At 43.0% G+C, this 19,334-nt stretch overlaps 1 protein-coding gene across 2 annotated transcripts in view; it reads right to left on the bottom strand.

Annotated features, from left to right (window-relative positions):
* BMPER (BMP binding endothelial regulator) overlaps positions 1–17,020 on the bottom strand; it is a 143,965-nt gene extending 126,945 nt beyond the window's left edge. The window contains exons 1-2 of one of the 2 annotated variants that reach the window (XM_052692653.1): positions 16,919–17,020; positions 15,193–15,278 (exon numbers count right to left, since the gene is read on the bottom strand). In XM_052692653.1, coding sequence (XP_052548613.1) covers positions 15,193–15,207 — 15 coding nt within the window. In that variant the 5' untranslated portion in view covers positions 15,208–15,278; positions 16,919–17,020. Of the gene's footprint in view, positions 1–15,192; positions 15,279–15,958; positions 16,107–16,918 lie in introns of those variants that run through there. The other variant, XM_052692651.1, reaches the window with a different exon arrangement.
* Positions 17,021–19,334: the final 2,314 nt, after the last annotated feature.

The following is a 19,334-nucleotide window of genomic DNA, read 5'->3' on the forward strand; positions in this document are numbered from 1 at the left end:
AGTTTCAAGCTCCATGCCACCATACATGTGGAGTAGGGAGAGGGCTGCAGGTCTCTGTACTGGTACCAGCCACTGACTCCCCAGGAGATGGGATTAAAGCAAAGGTCCTGCTGAAAGATGACACCAAATTTCACTGCAAATGGATATTTCTCACCACTGAGACAAACACATTAGTATGAGCAAATCATTCAGGATGTATCACTCACAACCCCTTCTAGACTGAACAGATTTTTTTTTTCAGTGTTTCATGATATTCACCAGCATGAGGAAAGTGACCTCTGTGGCTCGCTTCAATCCTGATATTCCCTGACAGCAGCCTGCTGCTCTATCACATAGTGAAAATGAAGTCCTTTCCCCTTACATTTGCTTGCACTAATGAAACAGCATAGATTGCAGCTGGAATCAGAGTCCTGTAAGATCAAACACTGCCTGAGCACATTGTAGGAGCAGGTCCCTCCTCCAATGTGCTTGTCAACAAAGCTGACACAGCTGGATTAAATGACCACAACTGCACTTTAAGTGAGAAGGAAAGCCAAAACAGGATCCAGACCTCCTTGCTCTCCGTCTCCCTGTTTCCACCTCCACCTTTAAGTGTCACCTAGGTCACCTAGCCTTAGAGCTCATTAACTATGCAGATGAAAGCAAAACTCTCCAGGTGTCAAGAGAATGGTGTGTGATGTACTTTCAGCAACAGAAGATGCACTCTTCAGAATTTCCCAGTAGCTTACACTGCTGTTCAAAACACTATCCAGTTTTCCAGGAGTCAGGATTCATGGGAAGGCTACACTCTGGGGTTCTTATAGAGGACCTTTGCACTTCACAATGTGTATGCATTTAAAATTCACACCTTTTTTCCCCTTCCTGTGTTTTCAACAATATATATATACGTATATATATTTGTATTTTGTTCACAAAGAACTCATATTAATTATGAAAGCCAGCTAAAGCTGATGTAAATACCTAAGAAAAAGAGTAGTTATAGGCAGTACCTGTTTCTTTAAAGCTCCTGGTGGATACGTGTACCTGTGCTGCTAGAAAGGATTGTGTCCCACTGAGCTCATGCTTTGTCCCTCACCGGACATTCCCAGTCACACAGATCAGCCAACAGAACTTTTCAGATTATCACAGCCCAACTCATTTGAGCAAAATAAGTGATCCTGAAAAGCATGGTCGAAACCCAGCCTGGCTTCTGACGGAAGCCAATCAGGCAGATACATTCTCCCAGAGAAGAAAGAAAAACAAGATGTGCCAATGGTTTAAAAGAGATGGTTAAACCATGTGAATTCAACAAATTTTAGATCAAGCCACCATGTGATGCTCTGCCCCGTCTCAAAAATGAACGTTAACCTAGTTTCGTCAAAAGAGCCTCCAACAACACGCTACTTATTTTTCTTAACTATTTCCATCCTGGTTCTATAGTTTATGTCAATTTAATTTTCCAGCAGATTGATTGCCAATAAGAGAAATGCAAAAGCACAAAAACTGGAAGGAAAAAAAACCCAAACACACCAAATCTAAGTCCATCAGCTCAAAATTCCTATTTTTGGACAAGTTCACTGTATCTCTTGCAAGCTGAATACTAACTGATAATCATTTCTTTTCTATTAATGTAAATTAAAACTTGACCTGAAAATTATTTTAAAGAGGTGTGAGGACTGATATTTTGTAAAAATCATTTCATCGTATTTTGATGGGCTAAATCTACAAATCTATGTTGTCCAAACAACAGTTAGCTGTCATTGTATCTTTACTGCCTTCTGTGTCTGAAGTCTGCTTACTCAGCCTTTACACGGGAGATTTAGATAGTGGCAAATATACCGGTCTTGGGTTTGAGCCTGTTCTAAAAATGTTGAACAAAGCAGCCCTTGAGGCAATGTACTTCTTAAAGGCTTTAAAAAGCCCAATGGGCCTCCTAACTTTGCAACAAGTCATATCCCATGAAGAAATTCACTTCTGTACAACACAAAAACTGAGTTAGATTAAAGAAAAAGGAAGAAAAAAAAGCAAGGTCCCCTGCTGCTCTGTCTGGCCAGAATCATGTCTTTTACTGCCCATATCCTCTAAAGAAACGATGCTCTCATGATATATTACCCTAATACATCACCAAGTGACAGTTTTCTCATGATACAGTATCCTCAAAGATGTGATGCATGCCAGAAGCAGCAACAGGAGATCTTGGATGGGGAGGGGAGGTAAGGGAAGGATTTTCTGTTTTCTTCCAAATTTTCAACCTACAATTTATTTTTTAATGTAATTTTGTCAGGAAAATCCCTGTCAATCCCAGCTTCATAATCCAGAGGACTCCAAGAAACTTCGCTTTCAAACTGGAAAGCACCAAAAAACCCCTCTTCATTTAATTGAAGCACGTTTTGAACTAGGACCAAAATGCTTGAGGATCAACAACGAAAGAATAGTAGCCCAAATGAAAGCAACAAGAGTCTGTTCTCTATTATAAAATTATGTAGGCAAAAAGCCTCAGGACACTGGTGTTTTAATGAACTTGTAAGTAAGCTGAGCACTGACCCTGCATTTGTTTTCTCATGTGATCTTGCCTGTGCTACATAGTGCTGGTATTTGGGAAAAACAAAACAAAAAAAAAAAAGAAAAAAAAGGGGGGGGGGAGGGAAGAGGTTATTCAGAAATAAGCAGCATTTTGGCCAAGACTTGTCCAAAGTGGGTGAGAGTTTTCAGGGTCTTTTTCTGCTGCCTTTAGATAGTGGGGCTCATTCCTTACTGCTGCAGCTGCTGTGCACTATCAGCATTTGGGAATATCTTCACCCAGTTGGTGCTAGCGAGAGAGGCTGAGGCCATGGGAAAAATGAGTTAGAGAAAGATATGCCACAATGATGTTTTATGTGACACATCTCTTTTCTATGAGTTTCTGCTTTAGATCCACTCAGATTTCTGAACACAAAGGTTTACTGCTACAAGAAAGACAGTGGAATAAGCTCCCCTTTGTTGTGTCCAAATTGGCTTTGGATTTTGGCCTTCAAAGCTTCAGACAACGTTGCAGTTACTAGGAGAAAAAGCACGTTTCGACTTGTGAACCAAGCAGAAGTGATATGGAAGTCATTGAGAGGAAACAAAAAGTCAAAGCTGTCAAAGTCACTTTCGCAGTCCTTTTGCTGACTTTGACCATATTTTGCGGCCTGGCCCTTGCTGCTTTTGGGCGAGATGTAGCAACCCTCACTCACAGCCCTGCTTGCTCAGCCGCATGACAATACCATTGCCATCAATTAAACCACCCACATGCGTTCAAGAGGTTTGAGCTGAGCTCCTCAGAGCAGACACATGCACAATGCCCTATGTACTGGGTAGACCCAGTTAATTAACCAGCTATTTTTAAATATGGCTCTGGAAAGAAGTTTGCTGTCCAAAAGAAGAAACTAGTATTGCACAACTACTTTCTGCTTGAAAAATCCAGTGGTTAAAACAAGTTTTTGCATAATTTTTGCCCTGCAGGGCTAGTTCTCACTTCTGAAAAGCAAATTCCCTTCTTTCTGTTTTGCACATGTACATACAAACAGATCTGGGAATGTCCAAAGTTGGTGAATCTTGAATATAGTACCACATTGAATAGAGCAATAGATGCAGATTTTTTTCTTGGTGTATGTCCCTCTCATGCCTTCCTTCTTGCACTGCTGGAAGTTTAAAAAAAAAAAACAACAAAAAAAAAACATTCCTGACAAGTAAATGGAGCTGACATTAGAGTGAAGCTATGAGGTGAATGGGGTATGTGCAAGCCATTTGTCATCTTGACAAAGTGATTTTCAGTCACCGGTGGGACACTTTAAAGACATCTGAACAGTTGGCCTTGACCACCAGCATTTCTCATGGCTTATAAGGAGCCCCATGGGACAAAGAACACAACCTGTTTTGGAAGCGATTCCTGCAGTGGTACCTCTTGATAGATGTAATAAAGGCAGTGTGATATATCAGGTGCCATTAAGATCTTTGCTAGCAGATTATATTTACATAAGTATGGAGTGCAGATAGCATCTTGTTAACCCAATTAATGAGACTCAAATGTCAGGAAAGGGATTATGACTGGCTGGAAGTCTGAAGTGCTAAGAAATGCAGCCACAGATGACTTCATTGTGTGAGACAGCACTGTTCCCTTTGAAAAGCAAGAACTTAGGCAGCAGCACTACTACCCAAGCAGCCAAGAGGAAAATCACAAGGGAGGGGGGAAAGATGGCCCGAAACCCAAAGGTTTCACACCTTCAATGTAAGCAGGGCTCTTTATGATGAGAGACTTAAGTGCCATGTAAAAATGAGAACCTGAAGCTGAACTAAAGAAAACTGAAAAGCATTCTCCTGAGGTCTTAGAAATTTAAGATTTTATTAACTGTACCTTATTCTGCAATAAGAGAAGGCCCTCGTCACCAAGTTATAGCCTAGTCTGGGTTGGAAAAGAAGCAACATTTCTTCCATTATGTCCACACTTCTCTAGCCTAGAGAAGATCAAGAAATTTCTTGACCATAATGTCTCCATCAATTGCTCGTGATGTACTTTACAACAAGCTCTTTGTCTTCCACAGTCTCAAATCACTAAGCTGTATGACACAAGAGGAGATGCTCCAGTCATCCATTAGTGACTGACTGCACGTCAGAGCAGTGAACCCCGAATGGCAAAGAATGAGGTACTGAGCCCCAAAACAGAGTTCAGGGTCCAGCCTTGCAGTCAGTACCTCCCATCATCTCTCTGCTCAGCATAATGACTGTAAGAAATCTTGTTCTGAGTTGTCTTCTCAGTGGAGGAGATAAGACATTTAGAGTCTGCTGAAGACAACAGTGCAGTCTAAGCAGTATCCAGTGCGTTAACCTAAACTCTTTAATGGGGAGCAGTATCTTATGTGCTGTCTTGCATGGAAGAGGCAATGCCCAACCAAACAGACTGGGGCTGCTTACTCATCTCTCCAGCTGGATGCCTTCCAGTGAACCTCCCTTTTGTTGTAGATGATTTGCTTTTTTTTTTCTTCCCTTTTTTGGCTCCCACCTTTGTATGTTTCCATGTGGACTGGTTTAATTATGCCAAGAAACCTGATAACATCAAAGATATAAATTCTGTACTAAAATGATTATATACAGATTTAGGCACCAAAAACACACCCCTCTTGTAACAACATGTACATAAAACCACTCTAATTTTTCAGTACCATGGCCTAGAATTCCAGATTTCTTTTTTTAATTTCCACTACAGATTGATTTTTGAGATTTTGCTTGAGGATTAGGAAACTCTGCCAAGTTAAATTGGACATACACAGATATTTTTCCAGAAGTTATACAGATTGCATGCTTCTTCTATTTCCTCACTGTTTTCTTGTCAAACAAGCTCTGGTTCAGTATTAGTGCATAATGTTACTTCTCATACATCCACATCAGCAAGCTTCTCCAGAAATGCTTGAAGTGTTTAGATCACAGACACGCTAGGCCCAAAGCACACTGTTAGAAAGGTTTCTTGCATTGCCACACTGAAAACACTGCAATGCATAATTTCAATTGTGCTGCCCTTTTTTTACCCACTGCTTTTACAAACCACTCATCCACCACCCCTTGATTTACAGACTAAAAGCTTGCACGCTTTGCATTCTGCCCATCAACATAACTTTATTCAGCCACACTACCCAGTTCCTTCCTGCTCCAATGATTCCCAAGCAGCACAACATGGAGGTGCTTTACTAAATGGCACCATCAAATCTTAACAAATCCTTAGAGCCTGCTTTATCAGCTCTTTTGCAAAAAATGCCTCAGTTGCATAAAGCCACTCAGACAGCAAAGGAGACAATTTCAGGACATTCAGCATCTGTTGTTTTTCAGCCACCGAGAACTCATAAGATAAATCTGAAAATCAGATGCAAATGTATGACTCTAAGCAGACATCAGAATAAATCTGGGTGGTTTCTAACTCTGAAACAAACCCAATTCCCTTTGGAGCCAGTTGGATATTTCAAAAAATTTTCTTCTCAGATTGAGCTGTAAGTCATTAGAACAGACTACCCATGGAAGTGGTGGAGTCACTTGGAGGTGCTCAAGAAATACGTAGATGTAGCACTGAGGGACGTTCTTTAGTGGGCATGGTAGGGATGGGTTGATAGTTGGACTAGCTGACCATTAATCTTTTCCAACCTTCATGATTTTATGATTCTATGAGTATAATTGAATATAAAGACGCTAGGAATTATTAACAAGCACAATGCTTTTAACCAAGGAGTTGTCAGAAATCTCTTCTTCCTGGACAGAACTCTAGGATGCATCAGTATGCATCCTCCTGGGCAAGGAGGAGTACAGAGCTTCTGCTTCCATGCCCCACATAACATCTCAGCTACAAGAGAGAAGGTGCGTACATGCAGCTCTAAAGCAGAGTTAATCTTCAGTTCAGATTCAGTCTTTAACAATGAAGCGTTGAGAGTATGTTTATTTATAATGGGTACTCCAAAAACTGGGACCTCAATTGGTCAGTGAAAGTGCCAGATCTTTTTCATCCATTTTCTAAATACCATTTCATCACACATCCATCTTTCGTGCTCACAAAAACTAACAGACTTCCAGCGCTAATGCTATTTACTGCCTTCCTCAGCAGCACTTCATGGCACAAATATATGCCTCCCTCCCTGAACACCACAAAAAACAACACAGAAAATGAAGACCATAGACAGGAGGTTGCTGTGTAGAACAGGTGTAGAAATGAACATAAGAACACCTAAAGAGGATACAAGCCACAGACAGCACGTGAAGACATGTTATCTTTTCGCTGAGATAGCAGTATGCAGACCTAGTCTAACAGCTCAATTCTGAGCACTGTCTGAAGTAAGAAGATTCCAGATATGGAGGCAAACTGAAGGAAGAAAAGGAGAAAGAGAGAAAAAAAAAAAAAAAAAAAAAAAAAGGCAAAAACTGGAAAAGAAGTCAATTAGGAGGGACAAAAAAAAAAATACAGGTCTCAGAAAGTAAGCAAGGTCAACTCCTGAGGATGACAGAAGGGCAAGAAGGGGTGAGGCTCATATTGCACTTAGAGAGCTGAGCACTTGATTCAGATGGATGCAAAATGGTGCACAAAGCTAAATCTGACAAGTGGTCAGACTAGAGATTTTTTAGCTGCAGCTTAATGCATGTGATGAAGAGGACAAGAGGTCTCAGAGGAAGTAATTACAGCAGTTACTAGGTACAACATGAGCAAGTACCAGCATGATAGTCATTTTAATAGTAGTTTTACAGGTAAAAGGTTTTATACAATACTGTTGGTTTTGTTGTGGGTTTCTGGTGTTTTTTTTTTCATAATGGCCTTTTATTTGACCGTAAGCTCAATATAATAAAGGTTGCATTTTCATTTGATTTTTTTGGTTGTTGGTTAATATTTTTCTTCCCTCAAAAATTCCTATTAAAAAATGATGAGGGTATAAAACCAGATATTTTGTGGGGAAAAAATATCTATTTTTATATAGCAGCACAAAGCAGAACACCAGAAGTACTGACACTGTGAACCATTCACTTACAGGACCATAATTCTTAAGAAGACTGTTAACAACTCAATGGAAGAAACTTGAAAGCTAATAAAAACTATATACAGGTAACTGTATGCTTTTAAAATGCCATTCTGATATTGGACCAGCTCTTTAATAATGTTTTTCTTATTGGCAATAAAAAAGTGCCTTAACTTAGACTGATCCATTTTGCACTTATTGTAGATACATTCCAAAGACATTTGCAATTTATATTACATTTTTCCATTTAGTTTATAGTATTTTTGTGCCCTTCATACTTTTCTCCATATTATTTATGCAATTTAAATATGTTCTTTTGTATCTGAGCTCTCTAATCCATTAATTACGCCAACGAGAATCTCATTTCCATACTTGGTGCATTGGATCTTCATCATTATTGCAATGACATATCACCAGCACTCTTCCAGGAGGGTTTTGCCAAGAACTATAATCAGTTCAGCACTGTGTGCATATGTCTGCTTGCTCGATACAGCTGACTCTGTGTTAGAAATGTGCAAGCAGTGATTTCCTCACTAGCCCACGTGGCCTGAGAACACCATGATATAGCTTCTTCAAGCCTGCACATTTCCACAAAGGCTTAATCACAAGCTGTCACACACGACTGCACACTGTGCCTCCAAAATAAACGTCACGACAAAACATGAGCTGAGGGCACAGATACCTATTTAGGGATGTATAAATCTCACCCACAGCGTGGGGGTTTGGAGAGATTTTTCTTTGCTGTAGCTCCAGCCTGCTCCTCTGGCTGGACACCCATCAGCAGCTGGAGCCTCTCTTCCAACTGGGTTTCACACAAGTCAGAAATGCCGGCACAGGAACACCAAGCCGGGCTCCTGCTCAAAGAAGGACTGATAGCAGCACAGCACTTTTTGATCTGAAAGGAATCTAGCCTGCAGGCTGTGGGACTGCTCTGGGATGTGAAGTGATGTGCAGCAAGTGGACTTCAAAAGAGTCACAGATGGCACAGACCCAACATGCTGCTATTCAACCCGTATTTGTTCCTCAGAAGTGAAAATTACCTGGAGATGTTACACGTGGTGCTACTTGGTCAGTGTGGCCTTATCTGTACACGGGACTAGGCTGACTTGAACACTGCCTCAACACTGCTGTTGTAAACCTAGAGGAACAAGTCAGAGTCACCATCTTCTGCCATCAGCTAGTTACGTTTCATTCTCAGATGAAAGTCTCACCTTATGCACAGGTATTGCACTAGTTAAGAGCAGAATCTACCTGAATTATTTTTAGGAGAGCCTATCAAAGCAATCACCTGTATAACAGATAATTAACCTGCTTTGGCTCCTGATTCAATTCACTTTTCACTTGCAAAACTATCTTCATCTACACGTGCTGTTCCTTGGTCTCCCTATGGAAGTACGTATTGGACTCCAAGTTGCACCAGACATGGAGTTTTAACTGGTTTTTGTTTTCTGGGTTTGTTTTTGGCACTGTGTTTTTTTTCCTTCTCATTTAAAAGATGTCATATACATCTGTATCTTTTTTTTTTTTAAATCGGATAAAAACTAATAAAGCTTTCATCATGTTGGGGCATGTTTGTGTTCCAGGAACCCTTCAAACATTGATCAAAACAATGTTCTCTTTTGCAGTAATACGGGGCTGAAGACTACCAGCACACTACTGTATCTTAGGCTATTTTTTTTTTTTTTTTTGTCTTTTTGTTTATTATTTTTGTGGGTGAAAAGAAAGCTGATTATATTATGCAGTAATGGAGACCAAGAGTATTTAAATTGAAAGAAGATGCAATCTTGGTAGATTCTACAGCTGATGTATGTAAACTCTTGAAATTATATTAAATAAAGTAGGTATGAAAGAAATGTTTGATGATTTTTTTTCAAATGTGCACTTCTCCACTAGAAGTCATCTGGGCTGCATTATACCTTGACGCAACAACAATTGAATCCTGATGTACGAAAACACTGCCATCTTCACTGAACATGTGTCAAACACTTGCTCTCAGACTAGCTTTTGAATTGCATATTGTGCCACAGAAACCAGCTATGTTATAGGTACAGAATCTCAGCAAATCTAGCAGCTTCCTTGCTTCAGCCCACAACGTGGAGTTGGATCTTATTGGGAACAAGAACTGGGACAGAGGTTCTTTCTTCCATTTTTTGGTTTGTTGCACTTGGTTTCTCTATTCAGTTGGTTCAAGCTAGGTAGAACACTAGCTCTTATAATGAAAAATTTAACATAATTTTTTATGAGCAAAGGTCAAATTCTACATTGCGCGTTTGGATTTAAAAGCGGAAATTTAAACTACAGAATGATGTTTCTAGCTGAATAAAACTTATGCCAAGCAAAACTCTGATTTCTAGTTTCTTGGGCTCCTGTCTCCAAACTTTTCTCAGATTTCCAACACTTGGTTATACTTTCTGGCTCACATTTATTTCCTTCTGTTCTGGATTTAGGCGATAAAAGGTTGAGACATATGATTACCACTCCTCAGGTACACTTGGCAAATTTGAGGCTCAGGCATGAGGGAGGGGAGGAAAAGTAGGGGGAATGGCACTGTTTTAGATGTGGCTTGTCAAGATCACCACTGGCATTTATCAGCTGTTTCTTGACACAACCCACTTTGTTCTAAAGTATTTAGGAAAATAAAATACAATCCTTCCTGACAAAATGAGAGTGATTTCCTGCCAAACTGAGATATGTTCTTATGATGTGCAGGATATCACTAGCTAAGGCGCACTTATCTATTTCCTTGCACTTCCTGGCTTTTCACCTCTTTCTACTGGCATTTTTGATCCACTCATTTTAAAATTACCTACACCCACCACTGGCCAATGAATAGGTTATTCTTGGATCCCTGCTTGCTTCTGGCAAGATGCTCAGGGTTCACATAGATGATGATACACAAGCCGAAAATGGCACAGCTTTCCTCACCACCACCCATCAGCACTGTGACCCCCAAGCTCATCTCACCTTCACAATAGCACTCAAAGTTTAATTCAGGCTAAGCCGATCCTGGGAGGTTTTTACATTTTCCTCCTAAAATTATACACAGGCTCTCATTTCACCCATTTCTGTCGGGCTGTAGCATTTTTATGTCTTTTCCACACATGTATATTTCTTGAAAGCAAATGCTATAATATCAGGTGTGAGACTACTTCTATTTTGAGTTTTAGATATCTTCCAGCCAAAAAGCTGTACCAACAAAAACTCTCTTGCACTTGGTCATTTACTACTGTACCAAAGTTGAACTTAAAATATTCCATGCCTATTTTATATGCTCACGCCCATATAAAAGAAATGTAATCAAATGTTCCCCCCAATTCTCCATTAATAGCATTTTCCTCTTGACATTTCAAAATCTTCAGAACATATCTGCGCTACAAACTTACCAAAGTGTGGTAAATTTTCACATTCATGAAGTTCTGTTTCTACATAAGACCAATTCACTCAGGCCTCTGCAACCCTCAAAATAATACATTCACATCTGAAATATTTAAGTCTGCATCCGAAGACGTGACATGTTTGGGTCCCCCCAAAACTTAAGAAGTGTATAAAACCTTCCTCTGCATTGAAATAAACACGTGTTTCCACGGATTTGTGAGAATATTATAGAGGAGAATTTTTGCATTAGGTTGCCTAGATATAACCCCAAGCAGTCTTAAAACATCTAATACCTGGAATAAAGAATTAGTTTCTTGAACTGAATCAATATAGTTCCATTATGAATATTATTAATGTTATATATTTTTACCTCAAATCCACGCACACCCTCTCGTAAAGTGCAAGTGAAGTGAAAGTGGATAGTTTTGTGGTCAAACCATTAGACAAAGAGTTAGGAGACCTAAGCTTTCATCACAGTCCTACAAGAAATTGCTTGTGGATAAACTACAACCTCTCTTTGACTTTGATGTTTTTCTATGCAAAAAGAAAAAGAAAAAGATAAAAAGCTCACTCCTTGCAGTCAGCTGTAATTAATGATCATTTCTTTGGAGATCAAATTCATTCATGTTTATTAAGTGCTTAGAGATGATTAGCTGGACAGCAGTATAACAGCACTGAAGTGTAATTGTAAAAGCTCACTTTGAAACTATTGTCTTGCAGATGTTTAAAATGACCGTTTTTAATGGGCATTATAATGACAATAAAGCAAAGACTTATAGATTGTAACTTTAGGGCCTGCAGATTTTGATCTTGTTAGTACTTAACCGTAATGAGTAATCACATCCAATAAGTAAAAGTAAAAAAAAAGCTTTATTAGCCGTAAGTAAAGTGTAAAGCTTAAAGTGGCTTTATTAGTTCTCATCCTTCCTACCAGAAAATATTTCTAGGGCTTGTAACTTCATAGCAGTTTAACAAGAGAAGGATCACAGGATCCTCTTGTCCTGGTATCCTCTGTATCACTAGCCACAGACTATCATCCAATTACTTCTGTGCTGAATTGCACATCATAACTAAAGCATACTCCCACATTATCACTTGAAAACATCACAAAAGCAACTTCCAGCATTATCTGCAATGCCTTGTTTTGCTGATATTTCTTGCATACAGAGCTACAGTGTACATTCACACACACTCCCAGTTCTGACCTCTGTTCCCTTATACTAGGAGGCAAGCACCAGGACAGTTCTGTGCACTCCACTACATTTCAGTATGACAGAGAAGTCCACAATAGTGTTATCTCATGGTGGACACAGAGCCTTTTCCTTAGAAAAATATTATCTGTACTTGAGAAGTGAATGATTTACTACGTGCAGCATATGAAATCCAGCACATGTCCCCCACTCTGAATTCCCTTATCACTACAACTTCTCTTTTCACATGTTACAGCACATGCTTATGAATGAACTCATCTCAGTTGGTAGCTGCACTTGGCTGCCTCCAGGAGATCCTCAGTGTTCAGGATTTTGTGTTGCCAATAACTCTCAAATGGCACCTACAAGCTTTAGCAAAGCAGCACCTGCCAAAGTCAGTGTCTACATTATTTACTTTGTTCATGTTCCTGTCATAAACATCAGCCTGCTCAGTCTCCTACAGTCAGTGAGAATAAACAAATTTGGGGTTTTGGACTTTCTAGCAAGGCTTGTCAGTGTTGTATAAGAAATGGCATTTGTAATTTCTCTTTGAAACCTTTGTTGCATTATGGCAACATATTCACGACCTTTGAGTTTCTAGATTCTACCACATTAGCTCTCAGAGTACTACGTCTTCCTCTGCCCTCTTAACCTATTCAGCCTGTTAAGAGACTGTGAAATGAAGACTGCCTTGCTCATGCTGCCTCCCTTCTTCTGCCTTGCTAGGATGCAATCCTGTGCACTGCAGACACGATCTGCAGTCAGTTCTGTCACTAATCATTTGGTGATTTGGTTCCAGCATTTCAGTTCAGTCTTCCCTCATTAGTGACAAGGGAAAGACATGGAAAGACTTTATTTAGATACTCCATCCAGATTTCCACAACTTGTGCCGTTCTTTATGACAGCTTGAAGCTATGGAAAAGCATCACTGATAGTGGAAACCTATCACCATTCAATCCAATATTTCAGTTACCTGCTTCTTGGTCTTAAGACAAGTGCCCTTTGTCAAATAGTCTGTCCTCTCTGGACAGCAATTCTTTCCTTCCTGGAACAGCTGATTAAGTTCTCTTCTATGTTGCTCTCTTGTTAAGATACAGACAAGATCAGGTTTATCCTTGTAGAGGATGATCGGTCTTCCAGAGAAAGTTCCTCACTGAATCACTATTAAACAACTGATATTTCTAGTTGGATGGAAGGAAAACTGGTTCTCTTTTCCCTCCTGGTAACAAATCACCATATCACATCTTTTGTTTCTTATCTCCCCAGACCTCCTAAAACTGATCTTTTCCCTTGTGGTAAGGCCTGAACAAAGATTTCAGCAACAGCCTGTCCAGTAAGTCACTGCTTGGGATGCTGTACAGTGTCAAAGTCAGTATCTCCAAGCTAGTCTCATTCTCCTCTACCTGGCCTCCTGGCTTCCCAGTCAAGAAAGAGAGATCACATTTACCCTTTGGCAGAAATGAAACAGAGCATCTCCAATGCAGTAACTTTCTAGGCATCCATACTAAGGAAATGTGGTATCTTACTTCCACTGAAGGGAACCAAGTGCCCTTATTTGCCATTTCTCTAAAATATGCCCCAGTAACTGCAAAGATATAGAGTTCTTATATCCAGTGTTTTTTGCACTTCTTCATGTTCATGCACTAAAAGGGTGCTCATTGATTTAATAAGCCAAGGTCTAGAGAGATCTATAAATATAAGTATTTTCCCCTGCATTATTGCCCTCATGTCCAAGACTGAACTTCTGCTCCTTCACAGATAAATTGCTTCCTCGCTGGTTAACACCAGCTTCCATTAGCAAGAGTGGTGGCAGACATATTTGGGAAGGTGATCCATGATAAAACACAGCTTCGTGTCTTTTTTGTTTTCCCTTTGATTTCTTTACTCACCACATCCCTTACTCCTCCTTTCCCCACACCACTCTGTTCAGAAGAATCAATAACTTATTCTTTATCACTATTAGCTAAAAAGTTATCGCTGGGCCTCACTTTAAATCTACTGGAATCCATGTGACATACATCAAACTCAATGGGCTTAAGATCAGGTTCCTACAGTTGCCAAAATTGCCTTCTAAAACTCAGCCTGAAACAATTCTTTAAGTCTTTTATAGGGTTATAATAGCGCAGGCTAATGCTAATCAGATTTATAGCAGTAATAGAAGTGGGGGGGCCTAGAGATTTCGTTCCTAAAGTAGAAAACATTCTGTGCATTCCACTACTCAGTAACTTCCAAAACATAAAGCACAGCACTTGCTGGTCTATGCTTCCCTTTGCATGCAACAGCACATTAAGGTTTATGGCTTTCTCTTAAGTATGTTGTGCAAAGTTTTATTTAGAATAACTATTTTTCAATAACTCCTAAGCCTTGGCGTATCCGGCTGAATTGCTCCCAAAATGCTCAACTCTGATGTAAAGTTACAAGGAAATGGGATGTTTCTCCCCAAAACGTGTATTAGCACAAGACATTATTAACTGCTCCATCTCCAGCAGGGCAGGCAGTGCCATCCTGGAGCAAAGCACCAGTACAAGCATCCCTTGTCATCTGATCCCAACATGTAAAGCAACCAGAGAGGCTGTGGATGCCCCATCCCTGGAGGTGCTCAAGATCAGGTTGGGTGAGGCCCTGGGCAGCCTGGTCTAGTATTAAATGTGGAGGTTGGTGGCCCTGCTTGTGGCAGGGGGGATGGAGAGGGAAGGGAACTGAGGTCCCTTCCAACCCCGGCCATTCTGTGATTCTGTAAAAGCACCCTGCAGCCTCCATCTCACCCCCAGAGGAAGCCAACCTCATGGAAGCTCGAAGCAGCAACATTTCTTACCCCTGCTTGTCACCCTATTTGCTGAGCTACACCAAAGGGTTCCGTGCACACCTCCGACTCCTGAAAGCATCTCCAAATTCACACACCACACGCAGTTTTGCAATGACACATTAAAGTCATGTCTAACTTTGTGCCTGAGAATTTTAAAGTCAAGCCACTGCCAGATCAAGGATTGGGTTACTTTCCATTAGCTCGGTGCTGAGATAACCCCACATTACGTAAAGGCAACAAAGCTACCTGAGGTTTGATTACGTAAAATATTCCCCCCTTTGTTCTGTTACTTTTAGCGCAGGCCTGAACGTTCTTATTATCTGAAATCCAAACTTACCAGGCAAACACACATTATACAAGGGTTGTCTGTGATAAAAGGTATCTGGAGAATTTCCCCTTCATTTTCGCATTTTGCAATGGATCCTGAAAGAGAGAGAAAAATTAAAAATATTGACGTATTTCAATTCCCCCAGCTGGTTTTGGGTGATGACTTGTCAGTCTCACTTAACTCCCGCTCCATTCCTAGCCTTCAACTTTAAGTTTGGCCCCAATTTGTCCATTTTGAGCAGGTGAGCATGCCAAAGGGAGCGGAGAAGTGACTGTCCCTTTATTGGTGGCACAGACCCAACTTGCTCTGTGTCCCACTTATAGCTTTTTCTTTTCTCTGATGACGTGTGGAGAATAATGAGTACTCCACGCAATGCAGGACGCTTCTGTAATGACAGATCCAGAGCTTGTTGAAATCAGCACAAAGCTGGGTGTTGGACCAGGAGCCCTGCACAAGCGTTAAACCGAGCATCCTCCTGGCGCCTGACAGCCAATTGGCGACGGGGCGGGAGCGAGCGGGCTGACTGTCAGACGGAATCGAATTAGGAATCCCTTTATGGCCCTATTAGCCGGCACTGTGTCACGTTGGAATCGCTTCCCACTCGTGCTAGAAATTGATTCGCGTTTCCCTGCGCGCCCCAGAGAGCAATAAAGTATAATCCTCGAGGGGAAAAGAAGAAGAAAAAAGAAAGCAAGAAAAATGGAAGAGGGGGAAGCCCATCTTCTCCATTCACCTGCCCCAAACCCGCTCTCGCTCTCGCAGCCCCGGCCCTTACCTGTGAGCAGGGAGGAGGCCGGCGCCCCAGGGAGGCAGAGGGCGCCCAGGAGGACGGCAGCGGCCGGGACGAGGCCGGGTGTCCCCGCCGGGCTCCCGCTGGACCGAGGCATGGTCCCGGGCTGCGAGCCGCGGGTGCCGCTGCCTGCGGGACGCCGGAGCCCGCGCCGACCCCCGGCCCTGGGTTACGGACGGGGCGGGGGGGGAGGGGGGGGACTGGGGGGAGGAAGGGAGATGCCGGCCCGCCGGGGAGTCCCACCCCGGGGAGGGGACTGCGGGTGCGGGGAAAGCAGCTGTCAGCGCCGGCCCCTCGGCCCCGCACCCCCTCTTTCCATCACCCCCCTCCCCTGCCCGCATCCCTTCTTATACCTTCCTCTCCCCCATAGTCCCTCCTCCAGCACCCCCCGGCCCCACGCCGCCTCCCCCCGGCGCACACACGCGGCCGCGCTGCCAGCCCGGACCCCGCTTCCCCGCCGGGAGGTGCCCGGCCACTCCCTCCCGGCCCCGCCAGCACCGCCCGGGCCAAAGCGGCGTCGGGGGCTGCGGGCGGGGCGGGGAACGGGAGGGTGGCGAGGAGCAGAGCAGGAAAGGTAAAAGAAGGCCGGGAGGAGAGGAAGCTCGGCTCCTTGGAGGGGTCCGCTGTTCGCGCAAAAGCAGGTACTTGGGCAGGGAAAGCCGCTACCCTCGGCTGGCCCGACAGCTAGCGGCCGGGCCATTCGTGCTTGGGGACAGCGAGCGGGAAGAGGACGAGGAGGGGGGACGAGCGGAGCAGGCGGGGCAGCCACTGCGGGGCTCTGGTCCCCGGCTGCCGCCCGGCCGGCTCCGCGGAGCTCCCCTCTCCCCTCTCTCTTTTCCACTCCGCTCTGCCAGGGCCGCTCCTATCGCCTCAGCCGCAGCAGAGCTCCGGCAGCCGGAGCCCAGTGGCTGCCCCGACCGTGGGCTGACGGCCCCCTGCCCAGACCTGCGCTGCCGAGTCCATCCTTGCCCGGTAGGTTCTGGTCTTCGATCCCCCTTTGCTCTTCCGTCCGTAAGTCGCCCTTCTAGCCGCGGGCACGGCGTGAGCTACGGGCGCGCGCCGAAGCTGAGCTTCTGCACGCGGAGCTGCACTGACGGCGTGACCCTTCTGCTACGCGGAGATTGTCCGGGTTTGCTTTGCAACTCGTTTTCCCTCCACGGTGCTTTTTCACCGGGGGAAGCGCAAGCTCGCAGAAATAAACCGCTCTGGTGACAAAGCTGAAAGGTGCTTTCGGATTCATTCGCGTTTGCACGGTCTTTTTCTGGGGAGTGTATGCGAGCTGTTCTTTCAAGAAAGCTGACAGCAACTGCAAATCAGGTGCGGGCAGCACAGGACGGCTTTATCTTTAAAGGCATTTGCTTCCCAGTCAGACGCAAGAATTGCGTGTTCGTTGTTAGAATGAAGCCCGGCAGACCGCTGGAAGCTTGCAGCACCATTGTGAGATGCAGGATGCCCACACCTCACTTCCAACATCATTTGTCACACACCTTTATAGTGGGAAACCAACGTCCTGTGACGGGACCACAGAAATCTTATATTTGTAAGCCTGTCGAAATCACTAGCAAGATCCCTCCCCGTGAAAAAAGAAAGCCGATTTCTTTTCCTGTTGCACAATATCAGTCTGAACAGGTTGAGCTGCATAGGCACATGTGATAATTTTGATGCCGTTAAAGGAAGCAGCTATAAAAAGAGGGAATTTTGTATTCCATGGAAATAAAATTGGGAGCAGTGCCTAAGTGTAATGCATGAAACTTTAATGTATTTATTCTGGGAAAGGATTCACAGTTCCCTTTATTTCAAAGATAAATGAATCTGTAGAGGTACATATTAAACACTGCTCCAGAAGAGATTCTCACTTATCCGAATGTTTTTTTTCCAGTGGAAAGATGTACTGAAGCTTTTGGCAAACTGGCTCTTCCTTAGTTCTCTATCTGCAATCAGTGGCTGTGTTTCCCTTCTCTAATTCCAGCACAGCTACAGTCCTTCTAGAGCAAAAGCCACAGAAAAAAATAAAACGACAAAAAAATAGGCTCCAATAATTTCTTAAGTGACAATTCCCACAGGAGAGTACTTATGTCACTGCGTGCATTGAGCCTTCTCTTTGTGATGGTCTAAAATTCATTAAATATTAATGCTGCCTGGTGTGAGAAACATACAAATCAGCAGGGCACCAAATAGCAATCAGGTATCCAAATAACAGCAGGGAGCTGATAAAAAATACTCTACAGTTGCAAAAGGTTTGCATCTGTCAAATGAAGACAAGAAGGGACAGCTTCACACTCAATTCCTGCCATCCCTCATTCAGTTTGCAAGTACCAGTAATGAAATCATACCTAAGGCAGTTGTGCAGCAAGGCACAGGGATTTGCTGCAGATCCCCAACACACTGCTTGGCCCCAAACTTACCTCTACAACAGCATCTGCGTGATGACAATACTTTGAGTGCTCCCTGGGGTGAGTTTGCTGGGTCTGTGCCTTTTGCTGTGGTTGCTAGAGCATTGGGGTGAGGGATTTGCCCTGTCCTTCATCGTTAGATGCACCTGCTGATGGCACTGTGGGCCTCCCCCATCCACAGGTGCTGGGCAGAGTAGCTTGCTGAGGGCTCAGCTCCCCACCTACCTCGCATCATGGAGCGGGGGAAGTGCTCATGGTTAGGAGCAATGCTGATGCTTCCTGGCATCGGTGGTGATGACACACTACAGGGAATCACTCTCTAATTTTAATCTCTCACAAAGTGAAAGCCTGCGCAGGAGGGAACCATGCCATCCCAATCCTCCCACCTAAATTTTCACTCATTCAGTGGTGCAGTATGAGTTTTGGCTCAGCTTTTTACCTTTCCCTTAACCTTTCTCCAAAATCTATCACATCAGTGGTATGTGGTTTTTTTTCTTCTTGTAGTAATGTCACATTAAGCACAGTTCCAAAGGTTTGGGTATTATTTCTTCTTGCATCCATGTCTGAATGGATATTTACTTTTCCAAGAAACATTCAAAGCTGCGGTAACTTAGCAAAGCCAGAGGATCACACTGAAAGCCATGTCCTGCTGTTGGACACACACAGAGGCTTCTGTTGTAACTGCTGGCATATAACAAAATCACATGTCGTCAAAATTCTTACCTCCTTTGTATAAGCATCACACAGTATCACTTTGTGTTGAAGGGATACGTTCATTAGTTTTGTTTATTGGTCAGCCCGGGTTCATTGATGGAGTGCTAGCTGTTCACAAGTACCTAGTTTTACGTCATTTGGCTCCTTCTCCAGTTGTGCTTTCCCAGTGGTCAGCCATAAATTGTTAACGGTGTCAGCCATTAGCTGGTGACAATAAATGTTCAACTTAGCACTCACCTAAAATGAAAAACAAA

This window comes from Tympanuchus pallidicinctus, unplaced genomic scaffold (assembly GCF_026119805.1).
Source record: "Tympanuchus pallidicinctus isolate F22 unplaced genomic scaffold, pur_lepc_1.0 scaffold3, whole genome shotgun sequence".
NCBI classification, from domain to species: Eukaryota; Metazoa; Chordata; class Aves; order Galliformes; family Phasianidae; genus Tympanuchus; species Tympanuchus pallidicinctus.